General features: G+C 51.2%; 1 protein-coding gene across 1 annotated transcript in view; it reads left to right on the top strand.

The window, feature by feature from the left end:
* Positions 1–25,747, top strand: part of ITGB5 (integrin subunit beta 5) — a 113,676-nt gene extending 87,929 nt beyond the window's left edge. The window contains exons 11-15 of the mRNA XM_055568456.1: positions 16,559–16,781; positions 20,593–20,696; positions 22,998–23,117; positions 24,425–24,591; positions 25,232–25,747. Of these exons, the coding sequence (XP_055424431.1) occupies positions 16,559–16,781; positions 20,593–20,696; positions 22,998–23,117; positions 24,425–24,591; positions 25,232–25,327 (710 nt within the window). The 3' untranslated portion in view covers positions 25,328–25,747. The remainder of the gene's footprint in view (positions 1–16,558; positions 16,782–20,592; positions 20,697–22,997; positions 23,118–24,424; positions 24,592–25,231) is intronic.
* Positions 25,748–27,243: the final 1,496 nt, after the last annotated feature.

Raw genomic sequence — 27,243 nt, 5'->3', positions numbered from 1 at the left:
TAGAATTTTGAACAGAATGCTTTTGGTCTTGTGATTGTGAGATCCTAGAAGTATATCTAAGTATTTTACTTCATATTTTACTTCATCTAATAGGTTATTTGGGCATTCATCTAATAGGTTATTTGGGCAATTAAGGCAAGTAGAGGTCAAGGGGCAATTGCATTATTCTTCCAGATGTAAGAAAATGGAGAGTTGCATCATTCTGAGTGGCCAGAGCCAGCATCCAAACAGAGATTCCTGGTCTGGGCTGCTGGTTTCCAGAAGGTTTCACAAGGTTGTATTAAACCCTTCCTGTTAAAAGCACCTCTGACATTATGGCCTGCTTCTAGACTTATTGATTCTTGCCAAATGAAACACCTCCCATGGCAACAGTTATCTGGATATGTTTACAAAGTGCTTCTCACTCTGTTTATACTATTTTCTTTAGAAATATAATTTTCACACTCAGAGTAAGTGTCCTAGTGGCCATCTCTGGAGCTGTGGTCCCATCTCTACCTTCTGTCACTGCATTGCAATTTCACGTTCCATAAATGACTTATAGGATCTTCTGGAATGTAGGTCCATGACAGAGGCCTCAAAAAGTACCTTTTGAATGAACCCAGATTTGACATATTTAATTTCTCAAGAAGAAAGGGGCTCTTGGTGGGATTACTACCACTGCGTGCCTCAGGTGGGAGAGCCTAGAAAATTCTTCACATCTTTTCATGTGTATTAGCCTCTATTCAGTTTCTTGATGCTTACCTGGATGCTTTTTGCAAATGCAAGGAGGCACTATATATGAGTGTAAAAATTCCGTCCTTATCTTGCTCAAGTTCATTTGAAAAAACAGCAAAATGTAGGGCTCAGTCAGTCATATAAGCAAATGATGTATCTTTCAGACTGGCCAGGTGAAGCAGATGAGCTGGACTGCTCAGCTCTGGAGTCATCCAGCATCTTGCAGCCTGAGGCTGGAGAAAGCTCTTTCAAAAACTGTGGTGTAGAAGTATCCGATCTTAGTGCAGCTGCAGACACTGAGGCGGTGATCTCTCACTGAGGTCATTTCATTTTGGGTAGAGTGCTGCATTCATCCCATTGAGGAGCTCACTGAGCATTCCTCATGTGCCAGGTTTTTACTGGGTGCCAGGGGTACAGAGTTGGAATTGCTCACAGTACTGAATTAATTTTTAAATGTGTGTTGTCACTAGAATTTTCCACCCCTCAGAAATTTTCTGGGTTAGAGGAGTGAGGATATGAACCTCTTAAGCTTCTACCTTCACCGTCCAGACTTGTGTGAGATGTTGAAAATTAAGCATGTCGGCAAGCCGTGTGGAGAACCTGCCTTGTTCCAACTCTGGGAATTGAGTTTTCTTACGGCTCTTCTCACTGCTCAGTTCAGTTCAGTTGCTCAGTCGTGTCCAACTCTGCGACCTCATGAATCGCAGCACGCCAGGCCTCCCTGTCCATCACCAACTCCCGGAGTTCACTCAAACTCATGTCCATTGAGTCAGTGACGCCATCCAGCTATCTTATCCTCTGTCGTCCCCTTCTCCTCCTGCCCCCAATCCCTCCCAGCATCAGAGTCTTTTCCAATGAGTCAACTCTTCGCATGAGGTGGCCAAAGTACTGGAGTTTCAGCTTTAGCATCATTCCTTCCAAAGAACACCAGGGCTGATCTCCTTTAGGATGGACTGGTTGGATCTCCTTGCAGTCCAGGGGACTCTCAAGAGTCTTCTCCAACACCACAGTTCAAAAGCATCAATTCTTCGGCGCTCAGCTTTCTTCACAGTCCAACTCTCATATCCATACATGACCACTGGAAAAACCATAGCCTTGACTAGACGGACCTTTGTTGGAAAACTAATGTCTCTGCTTTTGAATATGCTATCTAGGTTGGTCATAACTTTCCTTCCAAGGAGTAAGCGTCTTTTAATTTCATGGCTGCAGTCACCATCTGCAGTGATTTTGGAGCCCCCCAAAATAAAGTCTGACACTGTTTCCACTGTTTCCCCATCTGTTTGCCATGAAGTGATGGGACCAGATGCCATGATCTTAGTTTTCTGAATGTTGAGCTTTAAGCCAACTTTTTCACTCTCCACTTTCACTTTCATCAAGAGGCTTTTTAGTTCCTCTTCACTTTCTGCCATACGGGTGGTATCATCTGCATATCTGAGGTTATTGATATTTCTCCTGGCAATCTTGATTGCAGCTTGTGCTTCATCCAGCCCAGCGTTTCTCATGATGTACTCTGCATAGAAGTTAAATAAGCAGGGTGACAATATACAGCCTTGATGCACTCCTTTTCCTCGTTGGAACCAGTCTGTTGTTCCATGTCCAGTTCTAACTGTTGCTTCCTGACCTGCGTACAGGTTTCTCACTGCTCAGATCCCAGAAGTATCTGAAGCAGCAATTTACCAGTGACTGTGAAAACTGGAGTAATCTGGACATTGGACCTCACCTTACTACCCTTGTTTCTCTACTTAGAAAGGGAACCTGTGACGCGGACTCTGCTCATGCTTTTGAACTTCAGGCCTAATCCAAGGTCATGGAATTTGGCTTGTGAAGGAAATAATGAAACTTTAAAAACAAAGGAAAAGCCTAAGAAAGCCATGAAAATGCCAAAGATAAAATCTTAATCATGTATAGAATTGGGTGGCATTAACTTTTTGATATTATGGAATAACACATTAGGAAATTTTCCATTCTTAGTTAAGTTGAAAACACTGAGAGACCTCTGGTGACTAAAATAGTTATTCTTAGAGCTACTTTGGTTCCCTTTCTTCAGTGTTGAGCTGTCACTTTTGAGTTTAGTCTTGATTTTGGAAACTGTTATATAACTGATGGTAAGTCTCTGCTGCTCAGTGCTTTGGGTGGGGTGTGGCAGGATTGGATGGAGCCCTGTTTTCCTTTGGGGTAAGTGTTCTTGACTGTCAAACACTGACCTAAGAACTCCACCCAGATCCAAACTCTCCCTGCTGTCTGGAAGTTGCTCTGAGTGAGTTCAGCCTCCTGAAATTTTGTGTCTTGTTAATGAAAGGTACCAGGGTCTGTTAGCCTGACTTCCATCAAAGCCATTCGACTGACACTGTGTTGTGGTGAAGGAAAGCACAGTGTTTATTGCAGGTGCCAGGCAAGGAGACTAGGCAGCTCATGCTGGAAAGACCCTTAACTCCCCAAGGACCGTCACAGAAGAGTCTTTAAAGGCCAGGTTAGGGGTGATGGTTGCAGGGAGCCTGACCAGCTTGTGAACATTCTCCTGATTAGCTTATGGTGAAGTAGTAGCATGAATTTTTTTTTTTGAATTTCAGCTGGTCTGGGGTCTACCATCATCATGCAGTCAACTTTCTCTACTTGGTGGGGGCTTTAGTTTCTGCAAAACAACTCAGGGATATGACTCAGGATGTCAGTAGCCCTTGAGGAGGAGCTAAGGGTCCTTGACCTGGTTTTATGCCTAAGCTGTTATTTTGCTTTTCTTGACTGCATTTTTTTATTTCTGCATTTTCTCACTTCTCTGATTAAATTTCCTCTTTGGAACTTGGGGGAGGCCTCGGAGGAGGCTAAAGCTTTTCTACAAACAAGAGTCAGAGGACACAGGGCAGGAGGAAGGTCTATCCCTGGAAGGCCCCTAGGACTTGTTGTCTTCTGGACATCTTCCTGAGCCCTTGCCTATTGCCCTCTGACCCAGAGGATGGGACCTCCTATCACCCCAGTCCACAAACCCCAGCCCCAAAGTCTTGATCAGGTGACCCATCATCCTTAAGCTAAAGGAATATACTTCTCAGGTTGCTATTTTATGTTGTTTGACATTGCAGTATTGGCCTTTAGGCAAACATTGTAACAATGCAAGGAGAATCTACTTTAACACACTTTTTAGTATCTTGAGGTGTTTTCCTTGGGAACACACTGAGGCTAATTTGTACTCTCCATAAGCAAGCATGAAATAGTAGGATTATTTGCGTCTCCTGCATTTCCTGCCACCACCAGACACACACACCCACACAGCTGCCTGTTACCTGCACTGACCGTTTGCATTGTGGGAAACTGAGGCCCAGAACCTGGACTAAATCACTTTATGATTCTTGGTTATAGATTCAGACTTGGGGAACCTTGCAAGTAAATAGTTAACCTTGTTTCTACTGAATTTTGCTCATTTTGACTAGCTTGAGACCCTCCCCAAATCTCTCTATTACCAGGTTCAGCCCTTCCTGCCACTACTCAAGCATGTAGCCCACAATTTTCCAAGTCTTCCCTAATAAGTGCGCTTTATTTTGGTCAAAATTTTAGGAAACATTTAGTCTCTGTTTTGCTCAGTGAGTTTTCTCTGGGTTGCATAAGGAGAGCACACACCAGGCTGAAGAACACACGTGGACCAGGAGGCCAGCTGAGGCGCCCGGTTTAAGACTGTTACTTGAGAGGCACAGACTGTTCCTCTTAGTAGCCATTGAGTGTCTGGCTGTTGTTATTGATTAGACTGGACCCACTTTTCCTTAAATGAGCCTTTGTTAGCCTGTTATGATTTATAAAATGCTCTTGATGTGAATGATCTCATTTGGTTGTTTTCCTCTACCGGGAGTTGGAGGTGGCTGTTACTGATCAGGCCCGTGGGGGAGACTGTGGCCGAGAAGATTGGCATGTTGGCCACACTCCCCACTGGTGGTGGTTGGCCCAGAGCCTTGACCTAAGAAAAGCGCACCTACCCTGACCCTCAGGGGATTCTCTTCTCTTGGCAGCTGCTTCCTGCCATCTCATGGCTTGGCTGGGCTTCTGGCAGCCAGGCTTCAGCGTGGCCCACTCTTGTCACATGCCACACCGACTCTGTCCATCAAGAGTGCTGCTCCAGGCTCTGAGCAGTGGCCAGCTGAGGATGGAATATGGCACCTGTTCACCAGCCACAACAACGTGACAGCTTTCCAGGTTGAAAATAGTCACCCTCTCATCCTGTCACAGTGACCAGAGGAAAGGGGAGAGAATTCACGTCTCCCCAGATGCGGTTGGCATTTCCCCACAGTGCCTGCCAGGCAGATCGGGCAGATTAAGCCACTTGAGAAGTTGATCTGGGGCACCTCTGTTTCTTTTGGCCGCAGGCCTTCTGTTTTTCTTTCTGAGTCAGCATTCTTGGGGGCCTGTGAGGACTCTGGTTCATTGCATTCAGCTGATTACATACTCCTTTGAAACTGGAAAGGTGAGTTCATTAAGGAACTCGGGATTTTGCATCTTCTCTCCATGGCCTGAATCTCCCTGTAATCGATAGAGTTGGGTCAGACACCAAGGCCTTTCCTTGGTGCCCTCGTGTGAAATGCAGCAGTAATAAGAGGGACTTGGCAGCTGGGCACCAGCATGGAGAAGTCAGATGCTAGGACCAGAAAGGCAACGATGTCCTTTGAGAAGGCTCTGCTGCCTTTGACAGTGGAGTCTTGACTTTCTAGCCAGTGAAAGCGAAAGTCGCTCAGTCATGTCTGACTCTCTGCAACCCCGTGGACTATACAGTCCATGGACTTCTCCAGGCCAGAATACTGCAGTGGGTAGCCTTTCCCTTCTCCAGGGGATCTTCCTAACCCAGGGATCAAACCCAGGTCTCTCACATTGTGAGCACATTCTTTACTGGCTGAGCCACAAGAGGAGCCCAAGAATACTGGAGTAGGTAGCCTATCCCTTCTCCAGAGGATCTTCCTGAGCCAGGAATCAAACCAGGGTCTCCTGCATCTCAGGCAGATTCTTTACCAACTGAGCTATGAGGGAAGCCCTGTCCAGCCTGAGCTATCATCTTCAAGTAATCTTGAGGTTTGGGAAAGCTTAGCTTGAAGCAGCAGCGCCTTGCTTGCTTAGTGGTGCTTGCATTCACTGCTCATATGCAGAATGCAGCATGCAGTCCAGCAGATGCGGGCAAAGGGTGAGGGGCTTATCAGGGCCTCGCCTATTGGGAAGCAGCGTCAGCTGAGCTTGTCAGGGCTGGTTCATTGACACTAAGCCAAGGACAGAGGAGCAGCCGATCCCGGGACTGAGGATGCATCATTGTTCACATCTCCGAAGAACCTTTTGCTGGAGAAATCTGAACAATGCGCAGGCACGGTAGTGAGTGCAAAGCCTGTGACTTCTGCTTGACCACAGCCATGTGTTGCCACAGGAAAGAGTTTCTAATTTTTATTTCTTGTGTCATCCTGAAGTCTCTGTTTTTCTTGGGCATTTGTTGAGAATTTGAAATATCTCAAGAGTCATGTTTAAACATCAGTAATACTCCTTTTCCTTTTCTAATTTCTAGTATCAGATATCTTCTCCAGGGTTTCAGGCTTGTCCTGATGGCGTTCACAGCCTCCAAGAGCCACAACATATTCTGAGCATCTACTGTGTACCTGACACCATGCTAGGCATTGGGCAAGCAAAAATAAAACACTGCCTTTGATTTTGTATGGGTTTGCAGGCTAATGAGATGCGTCACATGGGGAAACAAATGTATCTGTGTGATAAGTGATGTGTACTATACTCTCCCTGTTAACTATTCTAGATGACTTAAGAACATGCTCAGGACTCTAAAGAAAAAAAAAAGAATAGAGAAAGAGAAACCCTTAACCCCCGACCCCCCTCACTGTGAGCTCCTCTCCTCCATACTCACAGCCGTATTCCTCAGAACATTTGTCTGCACCCACCGACTACATGAACTACCTCCCAGGCAGCCCTCACCTCAGTCCAGTTCGGATTCAGCCCCACGATTCCACCAGAGCAGGTCTTCCAGGCCCCATATGGCTGTGTCCTGCTACGCCTAAGGCTTATCAGCCCTCCTCTTGACCTGAGTGTTGAATAGCAGCTGACCGCCTTTCAGTGCTGGGATTGTCTGCGGCATGGCTTAGCCATCTGCTCCTCTGGAGTGTCCCTCGGGCATTTCGCTGTGCCCACACCTTCAGTCACCCTTAAGTTGCTCGGTTGCTCAGACCTGCTTCCAAGCTCCCTTCAGCTTTGTATGTCTTAAATGCACCTCAATCTCAGGACGTTTCAGACTGATTTTATGATCATCTTCCCAGCCGTGGTTCTCTCCTGATTTTCCTTATCTCCCCCTTTCATCCACCTGTACAAGCCAGAAACCTGGAAATCATCCTTTTTCCTACCATCTCCTCAACTCCGCATTCCTTCTACTACCAAGTCTTGTGCACTCCCCTCTTCTGTCTGAAATCCATCTCCTCCCCATCTGTGCTGCCACTCTCCTAGTCTGTCTACTCCCCATACTGCGGCCAGAGTAGTTGTTTAAAAACAAATATATGCTGCAGATATATAAAAAAACAAATATATACTGCAGCCAAAGTAATTGTTTCAAAACAAAGATACGCTAAAGTTCAGCATGTTTCAGAAGCTTGGAGTGGTTTGGAATGGCCAGAACTTGGGGTGCCTGGGGGCACAGGGGCAGCTGAACAGACTCGAGAGGTAGGCCTCGAACAGCCCCGTATGTTGGGGACAACAGTTTAAATGTGGAAGTTGTGCTTTCAGTGGTGAGGAGCTGTTGAGTTTTAAGCGAAAGGGTGTCATGACATAGTTGACAATTTAGGGAAGTGATGGAGGAGGCCACATGGACACTGACCTGGGAAAAGGGCAGACCGTAGTGTGAGGACTCAACCAGGGGAGCGTCGCAGTGTCCAGCTGAGGCACTCAGCCTCCCTTTCGGGAAGGGAGTTTATTGTCCAGCCATCTGGGGGCTATGGAATAAATTCACGCTCCTCAGTCTAGCCCTCAGGCCCTCCTTCCTCCATAGTCGGCCTCCTGCCCTCTTTCCCTTCCTTCCCTTCTGTCAGTTTCTATACACACTTGCCTGCAAACACGTACGCCTACAAACACACATGCAGACAAACAGACCCATGTCTAGCCCCTGGGTGGCCATTCTCATCCACCTCTCCTTTTCAAATACTTCCCCTCCAGGCTGCCCACTCTCTCTATTCATCCTCACAAAGGAATGCATCCCATTTTTTGCACCCCAAATGCCTTCTGTCCTCTACTATTCCAAAACCTGTAGCTTAGCCTAGAGCCTGTCCCAGTCTCTCGCTGCTCTGACCTGGAATAGCAAGTGCCAGTGTGGAGGGATGGGAGAGCCCACCTAGTTACCGCCCTTGCTATTCACATAGGAAAATAGAGGCCAAGAGTGATTTAATGATCAGTGATTAAAAGGGCCAGCCTTGGGCATGGGTCGGTTGCACATTTTTAAGCTATAAAATACCCTGGGTCACCTTGAACATTTATCCTGTGTGTGGTTTTAATTGTTCTGACTTAGTCATGACTAAGTCACGACTGGGCTGGAGAGGCAGTACATGTAGTGGTTAGGCTCCAGAGTTAAACAAACGTGGTTCCAATCCCAGCCCTGACTCCTACCTGCTTTGTGACTTTGGATAAATTACGTGGCTTCTCTAGGCCTCATTTTCCATACTTGCAAAAATTAGGGTAATAATTATATCACTGGGACTATTAATGAGAACATTCAGATTAAGTGCTTAGAACAATGCCCGTCCTGTTGTAAGTACCCCAAAAAGTTTCTCTATTAAGAGATTTTAATGACTTGATGTCTCAGTGAAATTAGACATTCCTTAAAGGCAGTACCTGAAACAGTTCCTGTAGTGCACATTAACAGAGAATTCCCCCAGTCCTGTGAGATAGACAAGCCACTGCGCCTTTTTTTATTGATGAAGAAGCTGGACCGCTGCCAGAGCCAGCAGGTGGCTGGGAGAGGTTGCACGGTAGGTAGCTCTGTCCAGAAGAGGTGCCCCCAGCTGAGGGGTTCCAAGTCGAGTGGCAAGGTAGGGCCGAGTGGGTCTGAGGAGAGTCTCTGTAGAGCTGGCGTCGGGGTTGGTGTGGAGCAAGGAGCGCTGTGCTCTCTTTGGGAGGGGCAGCCCTTAGTTGGCAAGTTCTCCAGTCAGTAACTCATCCTTGGCAAGAGCAGGCTGTGTTTACAGGCTCGGGAAGCCCGTGGTGAGAAGGACACAACCCTTCAAGAGCAACTTCTCTCCTGCCCTTGGAGATTTATTTAGTTTCCGCTGAGGTGTCCGGAGCCAGGCCGAGATCGCTCACATGGGAACTGAGGAGATGTCCTGTGCATTTCCCTGTTCTCTGTTTTTTCCAGCACCAAAAGCCAGTGCATGGAAGGGAACACTGAGACAGGGAGGGGCCCTTCCCATGGGGACCAGACTCACGACACGAGAACACTCGGCTGTTATGTAATCCTAACCTGCTCCTGGGCCAGGCGCCAGGAAGAGTGTCTCTCAGGAGGGTTTTCCCCTTCCCAGCCCCGGACACAGACACGGACCCTTTAGAAGCCTGTGTGTGTGTTTGGCCACAAGGAGGGCAGCCCAGATCTGGCTGTGGTTCACCATGGAGACTGTGTGAGTGCCAGGATGTCTGTGACCATGCCCTTCTGTCTGCTGTTGTGTCCACAGGCTCAGAGAGCAGCTCTGAACACTGGCTGATGCTAAGGAGGGCAGGGCTGTGCACTGTCTGCCTCAGCAGTGGCTTGGGATCCCCGAGTCACACAGACACCGGGGGACTGGAGGCACACAAAGCTCTGAGTTGGTTTTCCTGCTTTTTTTAAAGACGGCTGTTAGAGAGTTCTAGAGGCTGTGCCCCGGGTGTCACCCAGAGGTGTCCACACCGCAGACAAGGCCTGACTTCTGTGGCAGGGAAATCACCCAGATGAGCGGAGGTTTTCCAGCCCACATCCCTTCTTTTTCTTTTCTCTCTTAACCACTTCCTGTTTACATGCTGCCCGTCCTGGGAAGAGTGGGAGAGAGAGGAGGGGGAGATGACGGGCAGACAGAGGGCTGTGGGAGGAGAAGTGTTGGGGGCTGTGAGGGAGGCAGAAGCTGGAGTATACACTTGAATGAGAGAGGGATGCTGCCAGTGGGAGAGGAAGAGACGGGAGTGAGGGACGCAGCCCTCCACTCCTCAGCCTGGAGAGGAAGGGCTGCAAGCTGATCAGTGAAGGAAGTAGCAGTGCATTCCCAAGCTGGATGGAAACTATTTTTGGACCTGCTATGGAGAGAGATGATTTGTACCCGAAGCATCTGACGTCTGTGGTAACCCTTGTTCCTGGGCTGGGCCAAGATGGGGAGAAGACACCCACTTCTGTTTCTGCCCCGTCCCAGGCTGGCTCGCTCCTTCTTCCAGCCCCAGGGCTCTCACGCAAGTTCCCTGAAGTCACCCCAGGGCCCTCTTGGGTCTCTGCAGACCGGCGTCCAGCTGGGAGCCGAGGGCCACATATGCTCTGCCTCAGACGTCCTGCTCTCCCTGCTGAGGCTGGAACCCCGCCCCCCACACCCCCCTCCTCCAACACACACACAAAACAGGGCCTCCGGCACCACTGGGTGTCAGCCTCCACAGCAAAGCTCTGGGGTCCAGTGAGCGGTCCCACCAAACCCTGAGTGTTCTCTCTTTGGGCTGGATGTGGATTAAGTCACTTTCCGGGAGCTTGTAACTCTGGAAGTCTGTTTTTTTTTTTTCTTTGGCTGTACCATGCAGCTAACCAGATCTTAGCTCCCCAACCAGAGATTGAACCTGGGTCCCGGCGGTGAAAGCGCTGAGTCCTAACCAGTGAGCCTCCAAGGAATTCCCTAACCTTGGAAGTCTTTGATCCAAGCTCCCAGAAAGTGTTTCCTCTCCGAACTCTGAGATCATCTGCTCCAGGCTTCCCTTCCCTCACCCCCCCTCTATTGTGACGGCGACAAGGATGGAGCTAGCTAGCGTTAACTCAGCACTTCTGTCATTTAGTTGCTAAGTTGTGTCTGACACTTTTGTGACCCCCATGGACTTTAGTCCACCAGGCTCCCCTGTCCATGGGATTTCCCAGGCAAGAATACTGGAGTGGGTTTCCATTTCCTTCTCCAGGGATCTTCCCAACCCAGGATAGAACCTGAGTCTCTTGCTTGGCAGGCAGAGTCTTTACCACTGAGCCACCAGGGAAGCCCATATGTCAAACACAAGTGCTTTATACAGGTTAAGTGATTGAACTCATAACAGCAAGCCCACAAGGGAGGCATCGTTATTGGCCCTATTTTATTTTTTTATAGAGTGTTCTAGATTTTATTTAAAGTTACAGTTTACTGAATTTTTATTTTTTGGCTATGCTGCATGGCATAAATGCAGGACCTTAGTTTTCCAACCAAGGATGGAAGCCATTCCCCCTGCAGTGGAAGCACGGAGTTTTAACCACCGGACTGTCAGGGAAGCCCCTATTGGCTCTCTTTTAAAGTGAAGAAACTAACATACAGAGGGGTTAAACATCAGTTACTTCTGGCAAATAGCAGAATCAGGAGGCAACCCAGGCTCCCTGATTTCAGAAGCCACGTGTGAGCCGCCACTCTACCGCCTCGGTTCCTCAGTGTTTCCTGTATCCCTGCTCTGTTGCCTATCACCCATGTTCCGTGGTGTGTTTACTCCCCGTCACCCTTTGCCTCATGCAGGAATGTCCACCCCTCCTTTTCCTGAGGACAGGGGGCCTGGCTGTCTCCTATCTGAGTCAGTCACCCCTTGCCTGGCAGATCCTTGCTTTCCACTCCCTTGAACTCCCCCCCTTTGAAGTTGTGTCCTTCCACGGAACAGTCCCATACTTTTTCTCATCCCTGTCTTCTGATCACCCCGGAACAGTGCTGTGACCACTGTCCAGAGCACTGATCCTTGCTTGTTCCTCTCCAAGGGCAGTCCTGTGTCAGCTGCTGCACTAGGGGCTTGATTTGCAGTAACATCAGTATTTCTGAAGACACTCCCATGAGGAAGGCATTGTTCTCATGGACAGATAAGGACGTGATCATCAGTCAGGTTTAGAGATTTGCCCAAGGTGACATAGCCAGTGGTGCAGGATACACTTGAACATGGTTCACACACTTGAACAAGTATGCACAGCCCCAGCCCTTCACGCAGCTGATCAGGGTTATCCTGAGCTCCTCCGGCCACAGCCCTCACCCCAAGCCGTTCAGTCTCCCTTCACCACTCCCCACCACTTCCTCCCCACCTCAGTCTCTTTCTGCTGTGATCTCTTTAGAGTTTGTTCTTCCCTTGATCCCTCCACTTGCCACCAGATTTTCTCTTTTCTGTATCTTTCTCTTTAATCAGAAGGATGCTTAAATATCCCCTCTTTAAAATCCCCAGCCTCCTTCCTCCCCATCTCTTCCTTTCCCTGAACAACCAGATTCCTTGTGGGAGCTGCCATGCTGTTTGTGGCCACTGCCTCACCACTTTGTCACTGGATTCCACCCTCACATACCACTGCACTATAGAATTTGCCCTTGTTGGCCTCTGCAGAGCACTGGTTCTGGCTGGGGCTTCTTCACAGGCCCCCCATCCCTCCTCTCCAGCAGCTCCTTCCTGCCGGCTTCCACGGCACCCCTGCCTCTGAATAGCCCGTATTCTACTTTATCAAGGGAGGCAGGGGGCTGCATCTTGGCCCGTGGCCCACACAAGCACCGTTTTGCTGATGGAAAGCTGTTGAATTCTGTAGAGCTGAAATTCTGTATAAATAGACACATTTACAACTTCCTGTCCATTTAACTATCAATCATTCCAACAAAGATACTAATAATAACTTGCACATGTAGCAATTCACAGCTTACAAAGTGCTTTCACATGCCCTTCAGTATCCCTATCTGTATGTAATGAAAAAATTTTTTACGTCTGCAGAGTATTAAACAGGCATCATGAAATTCAGCACACTCTGCCAAGGTGCTGGGGAAGCATTATAAATGAGCTCTGTTATGATAAGGACTCCTTGCTTCGGCCCTCTGGGTGTTCCTGTTCCCCGTGCAGCTCTCCTGGTAATAGATGGGTTATTGAGCCTGGGGATGGGACCCAAGTGGCCCTTGTCATTTTAATAACACATGGTCCTCCTAGGGCATTAGGAGAGGCCAAGGGCTGACCAGAGGATGTGGAAATCTGCCTGTGTGGGTCGAGGGAAAGGCAGGTTGAGGCCCAACTGCAGGGTCTGAGATGTTTGGGTTAGCATACATTGTGACCAGATTTACATGCTTTGTGACACTCTGTACAGGTCACGCTTTCTGGAGGAGACGTGGAAGCTTTAGGCTGAGATGGCGTGTGGCTGTGCCTTGTTGCCAGCTCCTCTGGTTGGGAGACCGTCCTTGGAGGACGGTGTTGAGGGTGATTCTGAGGCTAATCCCAGGCTCCCTGGCAGAGACTCCCCTGATTAGACGGTAGGATCTGCCGTGGGAGTGAAGGAGGGCAAAGTGCGTGCGCCCCTCTCTGCTGGAGCTTCTTTACACTGTCTTGGGAGGCAATGGACCACCTGACGGACAAACTGGGGCCATCTAGGGAGTCCCTGAGGACAGCCCTTAGGCGGATTCAGCCATTCCACCAAGTGTGGCTTCTCTCTAGTGTGACTTGCTGGGACTTTGCATTGGAACTGGCAACTGTTAGAAGCCAAAAAGCCCCATGGATGAGGACTTTCCAGGGTCCTGTGGCCTCTGTGCCTCCCACCTGCTGCCCCCACTAATGGCACAGCTCTTGTGTCCTCACTCACAGGCTCTTTGCACAGCGTTTCCTTCTCTCCATGTCCTCGCTGCTCAGGTGCTGGGGGCGTGGCTTCCAGGGATGGCTTACGTCTCTGGCCATGAGTCCTGCCCCTCACCACGGAGCCACAGTGGTGACCACCGACTCCTAGTATCTCCTGCCTGTGGCTCCTAACTCTGCTCACACCCCAGATCCAGGACACATTCAACTGCTTTGACCTTGGGCTGGGTTTTGGAGCTCTTGGGTTCTCATGGGTCATATGTGCCCGAGGCAGCTGGGTTTACTTGCCAGTCAACAATCATGGGGGAAAGTACGAGCAGTTGGCAACTTTGCTATCTTCTCATTGAGCAGATCTTTTCACGTGAGATGCTCAGTCACAATGGGGAGCAAGTTCTTCTTTCAACATACACATACCCACACTTCACCACAAAAAATAATAAACTACCTCTTCTCCAAACCACTGACAGTTTGGAATAGTTGTCAGGTTACATCTGGTTCATTGTACATTGCTGCCAAATACAGAGTAAGAGGGAAAACAACACTCATCCAGGTCAAACAAGCAGTCTCTCTGGCCTGAGTAGTGTCTTTGCTGCATGTAAATATGGCACCAGCCATGCCTCTTCTGATATTTTTGCTTTATGAGATGCTGCTATGTACAAGCCATTGGAGAGGCCAGAGCTAATGAAAAACCTACCCCTGAAGTGCACTCACTTTGAGATGCGTTTAAAAATGATGGATGGAAGGAGGGAGGGATGTGTGATGGAGCAGGTAACACGCTGGCGGTGGAAGAGCTGGTAAACAGGCGGATGTTCACACCACAGTCTTTTCATCTTGGCTGCAGGTTTGGAATTTTCATAATAAAATGTTGGGGGGGGGGGCAGAAATTACCCTGACAGTGAACCATTTTAATTTAAAACAGGCTCCTGACCAATGTGGTCCCGAGGTCGAGAGTGAGGGAGCTAGCTATGTGGATTGGATCCATTTCATTTGGGAAGACTTCCCTGTGGAGGGTGATTTCCTGCCTGCCATGGCTGTTCGAGGACTGGTGGAGAGGAGGGGTGTGCAGGCCTCCCTCCCTGGAGTGGCTGTGTGCTCTGCTCCCCCCCTAACCGTAACCCTTGAGCCAGGGATGCTGCTCTCTCCTGTGGCCCACAGACCGCACGCCAGCTTCCAGGCAGTTAAACTGCATTCCGCAGCCTCCTCCTGGCTGGGCCTGGCTTTCCTCACCTCTCCCAGAGGGCTGCCATATGCCTCCACGCTGCCTGTGAAGTGTGTGTGTGTGGGGGGGGCTGTTGCCCAGTGCAGTGTCTGCCGGGGCTCTGCGTCCCTGGGCTGTGGTCCATGTGTGGGGGGTTTGGTGGGGGAGGCTTGTTGGCTCCAGATGGCCACCCTTGCGTCCCGCAGGTCCCAGGCACTACAGTGAGGACTGGGCAGAGAGGGGGACAAGAAGGAAGTAGGGGTGAAGCAGCGCTCTGAAGTTAGGTCCTGACCTGAACTGTGGATCACACTCGCTGGGGGCCCTCACAGAAGGTGCTGAGACCCAACTACCAGGACAGCTGACTCAGGAGTGGGAGTAGAATGCAAGCCCTCCCCCGACATCTGACGCCATCCCCTGTCTGTCTGGTCTCCTGCTAGTGTGTCTGTGGGTTCTCAGTAAATACAAATTCTTGGTCCTTTTGGTATCAGTCTTAGAAGAATGGCATGAGAAAGGAAAGTATGCTACAATAGTAGTGTAAGGAAGACTTTTTAAAAAACTGCCATTTGTAGCACTGCTTTCTGCTGTATTAGCACAGAGAACAGGAGATCCATGAACAGTCAGGCCCCCTGGAAGTTTGCACTCCCCATGCACCTCACTGCCCAACAGGTGCACGCATGTGCCTGGCGCACACACAGTCCTCTGAGCCCAGCAGCCCCCCTTCCCTTGATGCCTGCAGAGCTTGGAGGGGATGCCCGACCCCTCTTCCCTTGGAGGCTGTGGAGCGAATGGGTCCCTCCTGCACGGGGGAGCCGGGGGACCCTCAGCTGGTTCTCCTCGTGATTAGGGCCTACTCTGTCTCCTGAGAGGCTGCAGGTCCTCAAGTTCAGTGGGTCCTTGAGCCATGCTCCGGGTTTGGGTCCTGGCGCTGTGGCCACCCTCAAGCTGCTCCGTCCTTCCGTGTGTCGTTTTCATCACTTGTGAGCAGGAGATAGCTGTAAGAGTTCCGTGAGCCCACGCTGTAAAGCCTGACGCATTCATAGTGAGTTCAGTGTTAGCTGCTGGCGCCCTTGGCCCCTGCTCCTAAATCGTCCCGCTCTGGCCACAGCTCCGGAGTGAGCATCCCACTGAGACTCGGGACAGCGCCTGTGTGCATTTCCGTTGCGGCTGTGGCAGGTTACCACAAATCGGTGACTGAAGACGACTCCAGTGTGTCCTATTACAGCTCTGGAGGTCAGAGTCTGCCATGGTTCTCCCTGACTACAGTGTCGGTACCAGGAGGGCCACAGCCCCTGCAAGGCTCCAGGGAGGGTCCTTCCCTCACCTTTCCCATCTTACAGAGCTGTGCTCCTTGCGCTCCTGGCTCCTTGAGGCTGCTGCCTCTCTTCAGAGCTGGCAGCACAGCATCTTGCTTCTCTTGGCCGTGGCCACCACCTTCTGCAGTCAGATCTCCCTTTGCCTTACTCCTACACGGAACCCTTGTGATGGCACTTAGGGTCCCAGGATAATCTGGGAGAATCTCCCCTGTCTCAAAATCCTTCACTTCACCACGTTGCAAAGTCTCCTTTGCTATAGGGGGTCACATCCACAAGCCCTGGGGCTGTTAGTCACATAACCGGGGAGACAGGAAGAAGTCCTCTGGGGTCCTGGGTCCAGGGCACAACTTGGCCAAGTTCTGGACAAACTTGGAGCAGCATCCAGCCCCGGCAGACGACATGCACCGCCTGGGCGCCTGGGTGTCACCTCGTGGTGGCACCAGGCCCTCTTTGTCTGCCCGGTCAGAGTCTGAGGGCACAGTCTGTGTCTCATTGTTACATCCCCAGGGCCCAGCACGTGGCAGGCACCAGCTTGGTTGTGTGTTCGTGCAAGCAGGCTGGCACTGATGTGTGGTGTGTGTCCTTCTAGGCCATGGCGAGTGTCACTGCGGAGAATGCAAGTGCCATGCAGGTTATATTGGGGACAACTGTAACTGCTCGACAGACATCAGCACATGCCAGGCCAGGGATGGCCACATCTGCAGCGACCGTGGGCACTGCGTCTGCGGGCAGTGCCAGTGCACAGAGCCAGGGGCCTTTGGGGAGACATGTGAGAAGTGCCCAACCTGCCCCGATGCCTGCAGCACAAAGAGGTAAAGCCCCCATCCCAGCTTCTCCCCCAGACCATCCTGCCATCTGGCCAGTCAGCCTCCAGGGCCGCCAGGCTCTCACTGCCCATTTCCCACACCTTGCCCATGCAACCTTGTAGGGGAATGAAACTCTTACTCGCATGAACTAGAATAGGGCCTTTGAAGCTCTGGTTCCATGGAGATTTTGTAAAAACAAAACAAAAGCAAAACAGAACAACAAAAAGCAAGACTGTTATTCAAGTTTAGAAATTACCAGATTACTAGGTTAAATGAAATTGAATTGATTTTGGTACCAAAATAGCATCTTCTTGAGCCCTTACTCTGTCACTGAGTATTTCAAAAGGACATTCAGCATGCATGTTTTTTCCAAATGAATTTAACCCTCCCCATTAACATCTCCCAGTGTTTCACAGGCCACCTTCCCTGTATAGAAAATACTGCTTTAAACAAAACATCATCAGAAGGTAGATTGGACAGGAGGGCATCCGACCTAGATAAGGCATGCCAGGAACAAACTGCAGTGGCTTTTGAATTTTCTGCTCCATTTGCACAGATAATGGAGCGGGTCTCTGTGTTGCTGCTGAATGCAGAGATTGTCCAGATACAGGCTCCAGGCCTCCACTGACCCAGCCACAGGGTCGCGTTCCCCAGTTGACCTCGCAGCTCTGCCTCCACATTCTGACAGAGCACGAATGAGAGGGAATGAAGGAGAGCAGGGAGTTACGGCGTCGGGAGAGCAAGAGTGACAGCTTGCCTTGCTTTTGCTAGAGAAGCAGCTGTGCCATCGTCGTCCTTGTGCTGAGGGGCCAGGAGGGAGGGGCACAGATAATCAGAAACAAGTAATAATACAGACGTTGTTTCCTTTTGGCTGGGAAATGCAACTGTGCAATTTTTTTTGGCAGATATCCCTTCCAAATGCCTGGCCCAGGCTCCTAATGAGAGGAGGTCATGCTCCCCGAGTGGCTGGGGCTGCCGGTCAGTCTGAACTCAGAAACGTTCTGGGTGGCAGAGCCCCTGTCTGGACGTTTGCCACAAATAATCCAGGCGTGGGTAATTGAAAGCTGGCCGCAGATGGAGAGACAAGATAGACAGGGCCAGATTTTATTTTGTGTAATTAGAGGGAAGCCAGGCAGAGTAAGGGAAAAGAAACACAGATCCACTGTAGACCTGCTAAGAGCGGAGAAACAGCAGAAATGCAAATGGAAACGTCCCAGGGGAGGAGGTTAGGACCCTGGGTCTGGAGCCCAAATAGCTGTGGCCATCTGAGCCTGGACTCTCAGCCATTATCAACATGTAATGCCTGAGGGAGGCACCCTCCCCCCAGCTCCCACCAGCAAAGCCCTTTGGAGTCTGTGCTCCCAGACCTTGGGGCATGTGAGGCTGTTGGGAGGTGGGGATGAAGCTGGGACAATACGCGTGGAACAATAAAAGCTGATAAGACCTGTTTCTTTGCCTTCCTCTGGAGCAGCAAGGCAATAAAGGGTTGGCTTAGGTCAGTTAAAAGGCCGCTTGGGAAGACAGCCTTAGCTTTAAATGTTTAAAGCATTCATTTCCAAGAAGACATGGATTTTTTTTTTTCATCCATTAAGCAACACCAAAGGAGCAAGGAGAGCAAAGAGATGCCATCAAGGAACCTCACTATTCCTTCTTACTTGTCTCTGGGCCACACTGACACTGCCTCTTTCACAGCCTACTTGTAACTTTAAAAAAACAACAACAACAAAAAAATGAAGTCCTTTTGATAGTGCCTCATTTCAGGCTGTTTTTCTGCTCACCGCTTTGCTGAGAACCACCAGATTTCCAATGCCTTATGTCCTTTTTTTTCCCCTCTGGTACTTCAGAGCAGGCAATCTCCACTTTCTAGAACTAACCAAACACACCCTTCACCTTGGGTGAGTTCATATTCAGCCTCAGCTGATTTCAATTAACAGACTCCCTGAGCAGAGTCTGTCTCAGCAGCTTGTTTGTTTAAAGGCCAGACTTATGTTAATACGTGACTATAATAAATCACAAGTTTCAACCCAGTTCGAGGAGCACGTGGGTTAAACTGATTTGCCAGTGTGGATGATGAGGGAATGTTCCCTGGAAGCAGGCCTGTCCTTTCCTGACTGCAGGGCCTGCAGGTGGAGGCCTCCGTGGTGAATCCTAGTGGAGACCAGAACCAGACACCTTTCTTTGCAGTGTGTTGTGGGGAGGGGGGAGGGCAGCGGCATTAGTGTGAAGGACCAGAGGAGGAGCCACCCCTTCCTGGTGCCCAGCCAAGTCTCAGTACCCGCCCACTGGGCTCTGGCCTCAGGGGAAATGCAGCAATTCCGACTTGTTTAACTCCAGAATGTTTCCATGAAGTCATTCCGGGAGAGAGGAATTTGGTGGCCCATCCTGGAATGGTTGAATTCTTCAAACTATTAGAACCCTAGTAAGAAAGTCTTATCTGCTTTCTCTCCATGATCTACTCACTCGCGCAGTCCTCCTCAATGTTCAGAAAGCAGAGGAAGGACTTGGGAAGGGACTTGACGGAGTGGCGGGGGTCCTGGGTGCTGAGCCCTGCTGCCTTTGAGTCCGCATTTCCCTCGCCTGTAAAATAGAGCGACTTAATGAAACGCTCCCAGCTCCCTTCAGGCCTGGCATCTACTGCACATCTACTGCACAGGTTTTGTCCTGGAAATGTACTAACTAGTTCCTCCATCCCAAGGAATTTAAAAATGAAAATGAGAAACCTAATGCATGGCAGTTATATTTCCTGCCATATTTTTCCCAGACAGCCTTCCGGACACACAGCCCTGTTGGTCCCCATAGGCCTGTGGGGTATGGACTGCTGTTCTCTGTGTCACTGAGGCTCTGTAAGCTTCCCCTCACCCCTGCCACACTCTGGTCCCAGGACACAGCTGCAAGGAGGCAGTGGCCCGCCCCACATGCTTAACTCCGGAGTCCTCACCCCATTTCCTGGAGAAGCCCCTGTTTGGGGGATCTCTTTCCTCCCTGCAGGTCACCGAGCACCATCAGCTGCAAGTGGACAGTCAGCTGGCAGTTTTGTTGCAACCCACTTCTCCCTGGAGTTGAGTTCTTGCCACCCCATTTATGCACCTCCCCACAGTCCCCCAGAGGGGTTAGGGACCCTCTCTCCCCTCCACAACAATCTCAATGAACCGTTAGAGCTTGGCTCCCATGCCACGTGGGCTGTCTGGGAGGGAGAAGGGGGAAGGGCCGAGTCTCCAGGACAGTGGTCCTCAGTCCTCACCTTTTTGCTCAATCCCTGGAAGATCAGGCTCCAGCCCTAGAGATCCAGATTCTGTGGGTGTGGCTGGGCCCCGGCAGTGATGTCCTAAAAGCCCACCCAGAGAGGTTAATGTGCAGGAGGGCTGAGAGCCCTGCCTGCGTGATGGTCTCCTGGTGGGGATCTTGGGAGTTGGGCCACGGGGGTGTGAGAACCCCTCCTCAAGGCCAGGAATATTTTTTTTTTTAATCATCAGAAGCTCCCTGTGTTGGGCAGACTCCTCAGGGAGGCATTTGACGCAGCGGAGTGCAGGTGGATGTGGCTCCTGGTGTCAGAATTTGAAAGGCCTCCAGCCTGCAACTTGACATGGGGACCAGACACGTCTCTAAACTCACCTAGGCTCCTCCAAGGACCTTCAGGCTTCCCTGCATGAGGGCAACGGGGGGGACAGTAGGGCTAAGCAACTGAAGATGGCAGAAGTTAAAGCTTCAGGGGCCTAAAGGAGGGCTGGGATCTGCACTCTTGGGGCATGTACTCGGTTACATGTGTGGAGCTGATCCACAGCATTTAACACCCACATTTATCGCCTCTCTTCCAAAGAGACTGTGTCGAGTGCTTGCTGCTTCACTCAGGGAGCTCAGCTGACAACCAGACCTGCCAAAACCTGTGCAAGGACGAGGTGATCACACGGGTGGACACCATCGGTGAGTATGCCGAGTGGCCTGGGCAGCCGGCCCCTTTTGGATCCTGGCAGTAGATGTAGAGACGTAGAGACTCTATCCTGTGGGGGTCTTCAGGGCTGCCTGGCAGACAGGATGCTAGTTTTAGCCTTGAGTTAGAAAGTAGCCTCAGGTCCTTGGCCAGTCCTTGCTGGCTCCCCAAGAGGACTTGGGGTACCTGGGCTAGGGCACAGGTTCCAGGCTCTCCCTGTTTATCGGTGTCTATCCTGTCCCTGGGCCCAGTCCCTTCCTAGACACATCTTCTCCCAGGCTTCCTGAGAAGTTGGTGTATTAGTTAGAATAAGTACTGTTAGCTGCCACAACAAACAGGCCCCACACCTCAGTGACTTAACAAAACAGAAGTTGGTTTGTCACTCACTGAAAGTGAAGATGTTCCTGGTTGACAAAGCCTCCATTGGTCCTTCATGAGCCCAGATACCCTCTCAGTTTTGGTTCCACCCTCCCCCATGCCCTCAGAAGCCTCTCCATTGAGTCTACAAATGGGGAGGACAGAGGGAAGGATTGGATGGGAGGTTTACATGGGCTGGACCTGGAAGGGTACATGTAACTTCCCCCCAGAATTCAGTCACCTGGCCACATTTACTGCAGGAATGGTGGGAAATGCCATCCAGGTGCGCCCAGGAAGCTGGGAAACCACGTTTGGTGACCAGCTAGCCAGTCTCTGCCCCATTTAGCCTCAGCCCAGCACAGCTCTCTTGATGCTGCTGGCATCAGACAAGGCAGAGCTTGCATTCTGTCCAGGTGAACCCAGGATAGAATTCCTGCAGGTCTCTCTGCTCCCTGTTCCTGCCTCCCTGGTCTTGATTGATGCTCTGGCCAAATCATGGCAACCAAGTCATGAATGCCATCAGCGCATAGTCACTGAGCACCTACTGTGTGCCAGGGCTTGTACGGCACCTGGGAGCCAATGGGGAGCCCCCCACCCACCCAGTCTGGCCTCTCATGCCAGTTTTCCTGCCCTGCTTCTGTCTTGTGACTTGAGACCTGGCTCCCACAGCAAGTTCTACCTGCAGACCTGGGCCATTGCCTCATGACTGGACACCCACAGAAAGACAGGGCAATGCCTCTCCTGACCCACTGACTACTCCATCACTCTGGAGCAAATGTTGCTGTTCATGCACAGCTGTGACCTGAATCAGCTGCTTCACAGAGAAAGTTTCTGTTCGAATTCAGCAGTTACCCTTCCTTCCTTCCCCCAGGCTTTCACACACACACACACACACACACACACGCTCACACGCGCTCACACTCAGCCAGACTGGGCTTTACGGTTGGGGTTTGAGAGGAAAAGCCCAGTTTCTATTCAAATTCAGCAGTTATCCTTCCTTCCTTCCCCCAGGCTTTCACACACACACACACACACACACACACACACACACACTTGCTCACACTCAGCCAGACTGGGCTTACGGTTGGGGTTTGAGAGGAAAAGCCCGGGGCTCTGCATCTGATAACCACTCAAAACTGTCTGGTCCCAGGTAGAGCCTCCTTTGAGCCACAGGCTTACAGAGGGTGGAGCTGGAAGGCGTTCCATGTCACAACATAACCTGCAGTTGTTACTCAGGACCCGTGGGTCATTCTCTTATCACCCGCCTCCCTCTTACTTCACACTCTTCCCGGCTTCCTTCCCCCCTAGAAATCAGTCTAACCCCCACCCAGGGAAGCCTTGGACTGTGGATAATGCCTCGGGGGTGGGGGCTGGAGGGGGTGGGGACGGTGGCACCGTCACCTCAGGTGACAGCCATGTGGGGACAGCAGGTGTGAGGCAGTGTGAGGAAAGGAGCTTCTTCGCACGGGGAGCAAGGCAAGCAGTGTGCACCATGCTGGGGGCTGGGAGTCTCTCTCTCGCCTCGTGGCCTCGTGGCACGCTTGTTTCACATCTCAGGACGGCACTGCCAGCTCTCGGCCTCTGTGGCTGGCTCTCAGCAGGGGGCTCGAGTGCAAGCTCTCACTCAGGCCTCCGCAGGCAGCCGGACAGCCGCTTCTTTCTCCAGTTCCATTGTCCTGCCCGCCTGGCCACAGTGCGTCCTTTCCTCCCACATCCCCACAGTGAGTGCTACAGAGGTTCCCTCACGTGGAGGGGAGTTGGCATCCCTGGGGCAGTTTAACTCAGTGCTGGGCCTGCATTCTTGATATGAGAGTCTCCCAGTCGGCCCCTCTGCACCCCTTTTCTTTGGGGGCAGGATTTGGCTCTTCACCCATCCCTTGGTGGCTCCGAGTTACTCAGAGAGATACTCAAGACATCTCTGCTTGGTTTTCTTCCAGTGAAAGATGACCAGGAGGCTGTGCTTTGTTTCTACAAAACCGCCAAGGATTGTGTGATGATGTTCACCTACTCAGAGCTCCCCAGTGGGAAGTCCAACCTCACGGTCCTCAGGGAGCCAGGTGGGTGAGGCCTGGCCCCGTCTGCTCCCCCGGGCCACTTGGTTTCTGACTTATCACCCATCCTCTTCTCGCCATCCTTTCCAAACTCCAGAGAGGGGAGGGACACAGTTCCCTGTGAAGATCAGGATCTAAGGCCTCCTCTACCTGACTGCTGTAGTTCAGAAGAAAGATGATTGTTCATCTGGGGACCATCGCTGGGGCGGAGCTGGGGGGCTGTGACTGGAGGGAATGGGAGTTATAGGAGGATAGGGCCCTGCCCTGGGGGAGTGTCTCATCTCAAAGGAAGGCGTACAGGGGTGACAGTAAGCACAAAACACACTTAACCTACATGGCTAATGGCAGTGTGAATGTGCAAGGCAGGGCCGGACCATCAGGGCTAGGCATCAGGGAGCTCTGGGTACATGCATGGCCCTGGCTGGGCTGCCGCTTCCTGGAGTGGAGTCCAGGAAGGGTAGAGTGCTGGGTTAACATTCCCACAAGTGCTGTGCCCAGCCGCTGAGGACGGCACGCTCTGACCCAACATGGACATTTCTGCCTCCTGCTCTGGGCCCAGGGACCAGTTCCTTTTCCTTGGGATAATTAGGGTTTCTGGTATGACCCCTTTTATTCTTTGCAGGAGGTTGGAGCGGGGGTGAGGGTGCAGGAAAAGATCTGCTCTCTTGAGTTCGCAGCATTGCAAACTGCTTCCACATGAGGCCAGACCACATAACATGCCTTCCCGAGGCAGAGGCAGAGGGAAGGGTTGTGGTCTCAGCCCAGGATGCACGCCTGAAGAATGAGGCTTTGTTTCCAAGCGCTGTCTTTGTGGTTCTTTGAAAATAAGCACATTTGCTCCAAAGGCTGCACACTAAGGGCTTACAAATGTTGGCTGGCCCCCAGCCCAGCCCTTGTGGAACGGCTTCGTGAAACCTCCTGCCGCCTGGTCTACTCCCGAAACCATTTACGTGAAAGTTGAGACGTGGTCCAGCATCCTGTGTGGGAGGCGGGGCCGGGCTGGAGCATGGGTGCTTCGAGTTGGGGGTTGCAGCCGTGCGGAGGGTGTGTGGGAAAAAAGTGGAGCAGCCTCCAAGTTCTCCTGGACTTTGCCCTCGATTTGCTGTGTGGCCTTGGGACAATCACCAGCCTTCTTTGAATCTTTTACTTCATGTGCATTGGAGAAACCCGCCTGCCACCCACACCTCCCAGAAGCCATGTGAGGGTCTTATGAAGCACAGGAGGACCTCTGGGGAGAGCTGGTGGGCCTGAGGTTGGAGGGGGGGCATAGTGATGCTGGCGGCTTGCTCACCGTGCCCTGGTCCTCCATCCAGAGTGTGGGACCGCCCCCAGTGCCATGACCATCCTCCTGGCTGTGGTCGGCAGCATCCTCCTGACTGGGTTTGCACTTCTGGTCATCTGGAAGCTGCTCGTCACCATCCACGACCGGAGAGAGTTCGCCAAGTTCCAGAGTGAGCGATCCAGGGCCCGCTACGAAATGGTACGCCAATGGGAAGCTGGAAGTGGGAAACATGTCAAGCTTAGGGGTCCAGTTGAGTTCAGGCAAAGGCCCCCTCACACCAGAGGGCTCCTGGGAGCATTCAGAACAAAGAAGCGAAGCCTGAGGGGTGGTGTGTACCCAGTTCTGAACACCCTGCACAGAGCCCCACACCACGTCCAGGTCAGGAGACTCATGAGCAGAGGTGCTGGGCACAGCCTGAGCAGGGGGAGTCTGGACGGTCTGGACACAGCCCAGGAGGGGACCCCCTTACCCACAGTCTATCGCAATGTCTGTGTGTGCCTTGCTTCCCCAAGCAGACTGCATGTCACCCAAGGACAGAGCACAGTGAGTGCCCCCTGAAGTCCTAGTTAGTTTCTGTTAAAACTGGAAGGGACTTTAGAGACCATCTGATGGACAAGGTCCCTCATTTCAGAGACGGAGAGAGAAAGTTCAGGGGAGGGCGGGGCCCTTCCAGGCCAGTGGGTTGGAGGAACAAGTCTTGCAGCACAAGGCAGGCACCTCCACCTGCACGCTGAGCCCGCTGCCCTCCTGGTGACTGACCCTGGAAGGGCCTCCAACCCTGTGTGTTCGAATGAGTGAATGAACTAACACGTGTCCTTTTACCCTCCGTGTTCTCTAGGCTTCAAACCCTCTGTACAGAAAGCCCATCTCCACGCACACTGTGGATTTCACCTTCAACAAGTTCAACAAATCCTACAATGGCACAGTGGACTGACAGCTCCTTCCCCTCAGAGGGCTGGAGGGGGCGAGCTGTCAAGCCAGAGACTGACACGCTCTGGACAGCTGCTCGGCTTGATCGCTGCTCCCTGCTCCACCGAGCGCAGAGACCTTCCAGCAAGCCCGGGCAGGGAGCCTGTGCAGGAAGGCGCCCGGCTGTGCCGGCTGGCCACCCCTCCAAGCCTGGCCGCGGTACTCTCGGCTCTCCTCAGCACGTCCAGCTTGTCGTCTCAATGAACTACTGAGACGCGGGCCGCGTCCTCCTTCCGGGAGGGCTGGGCCTCAGATCTGGCCCCACGAGAGGGCTCTTGGGAGTGTCAAGAGTGTGTAAAATCCACAGTCTGGCTTCGCTCATGTTGATCATGTTTGTATGAAATAAAATGATCGTGCATTTATGTATAGTTCTGATTCCCGAGAATTACCTGCCTGTTGTCTCTGCCTCGCACGTGGGTGTTGGTGACGGGATCGAGACGCCTGTTGGAGGCATGTAGTTTGCAGAGGTCAGCTTTCTTCTGTCCACGTTCATCTAGTACTTTTGTAATGAAAAGGAAAGAGATTGTTTGGGATTGAAAGTAAAGATTAAAACCAAAAGATTTTGTGTCTGACACTCTTCATGACATGCACTTACCTTTCTGAAGTCCCCAGCAGGGACACCACACAAGCCAGTCCAATACTCCAGACCAGGGCTCGTCACACAGAGCTCCATGCAGTACTCAGGGGGCATTTGGCAGGGGCAGGGAGGCACTCCAGGGAGGGCTGAGCAGATGTCTTTGGACACTCCCAGCTTTTACTTAGGTTTGAAACTGTGACGATCACCCCTTTGGCTTCTTTCCCATGTCCCAGGTGTTAGGCTGCGAATTGTGCAGGTGAAGAAGGGTCAAGATGTGGCTTCCACATAAAGTGACTTCTTGCACATTATAACAAGTTTCCTGTCAGCTGTCCTTCCTGCAGGGCCCTTTAAGGCCTCTCTCTATCCATATCTGAGTCAAATCTGATCCTATCCCCTGTTTATAGACAAGGAAAATCACTGGAGGAAGGGATGGGGCTTTCCTAGGTGTCATTAAGTGTAACTAAGGACAAGCTGGTACAAAGAGCAGGCCTCACAAGCAAAGGTACCTGCTCCTTTTTGCAACATCTCTTTCACTAATCACTTAGCTGCTGCTGGCATCACTTCAAGGCTATTGGGCTTTCATTCCAGATTCATCTGTTCTCAGCCTTGGACCAAATTCCCTTTACTTGATTTCGGCAAACGCTAAGACAAATGTCTATTAATAAACAGCCATATTTATTACCTGGGGCAAATATGAACAGATCCGTGTTTCCTTTGTCCTGTGTAATTAGGATGAAACAGAGACCTTGCGGCTTGGTGAAACTGCCTTAAATCCTTTTTGGAATAAAGCCAAATGTAGGTAAATATACAAAATAGACACAGGGTGGTCTTGTGACTTTTCGAAACTGAGAAAAATATGATTTCAGAAGAAACGTTGGATTTCTCTTTTGATTGTGGGTTTCCTGACGACACGGTTAACTTGTTCAAAGTCTGATTTTCTACCAGGTGGCTCTGTAAGGGCACAGCATTCTTGAGCCAGGGACAGAAAGGTTGACTTGCTCCAGGCTACCACCTGATGTGGAAGTTCGGGCTATTTCCTCGGTGACACCAGATGGCTGTTGCTCACAGTGCCCTGCTGCCCCCTGCTGGAGGCTCTGGGGACAGCTGTTCAGAGACCTGACGAGATTCTGACCCAGTGTGTGCTTCCCTTCCTTTCTTTTGGTGATTTGGCCAGGTCCTCACTGCCTTCTGTTAACGCAGATAATGGAGCAGGAGCTGAGGGTGCTCTGGACCTTTGCTCTGCCAAGCTCTCTCAAACCGAGGGCCCATTGTTTCTGGGCTGTGGAAGCACTCAGGTGAGAGTG

Source organism: Bubalus kerabau, chromosome 2 (assembly GCF_029407905.1).
Source record: "Bubalus kerabau isolate K-KA32 ecotype Philippines breed swamp buffalo chromosome 2, PCC_UOA_SB_1v2, whole genome shotgun sequence".
Classification (NCBI taxonomy): domain Eukaryota; kingdom Metazoa; phylum Chordata; class Mammalia; order Artiodactyla; family Bovidae; genus Bubalus; species Bubalus kerabau.
The sequence above is the reverse complement of the archived record's forward strand: the minus strand, read 5'-3'. Positions and strand labels throughout refer to the sequence as shown.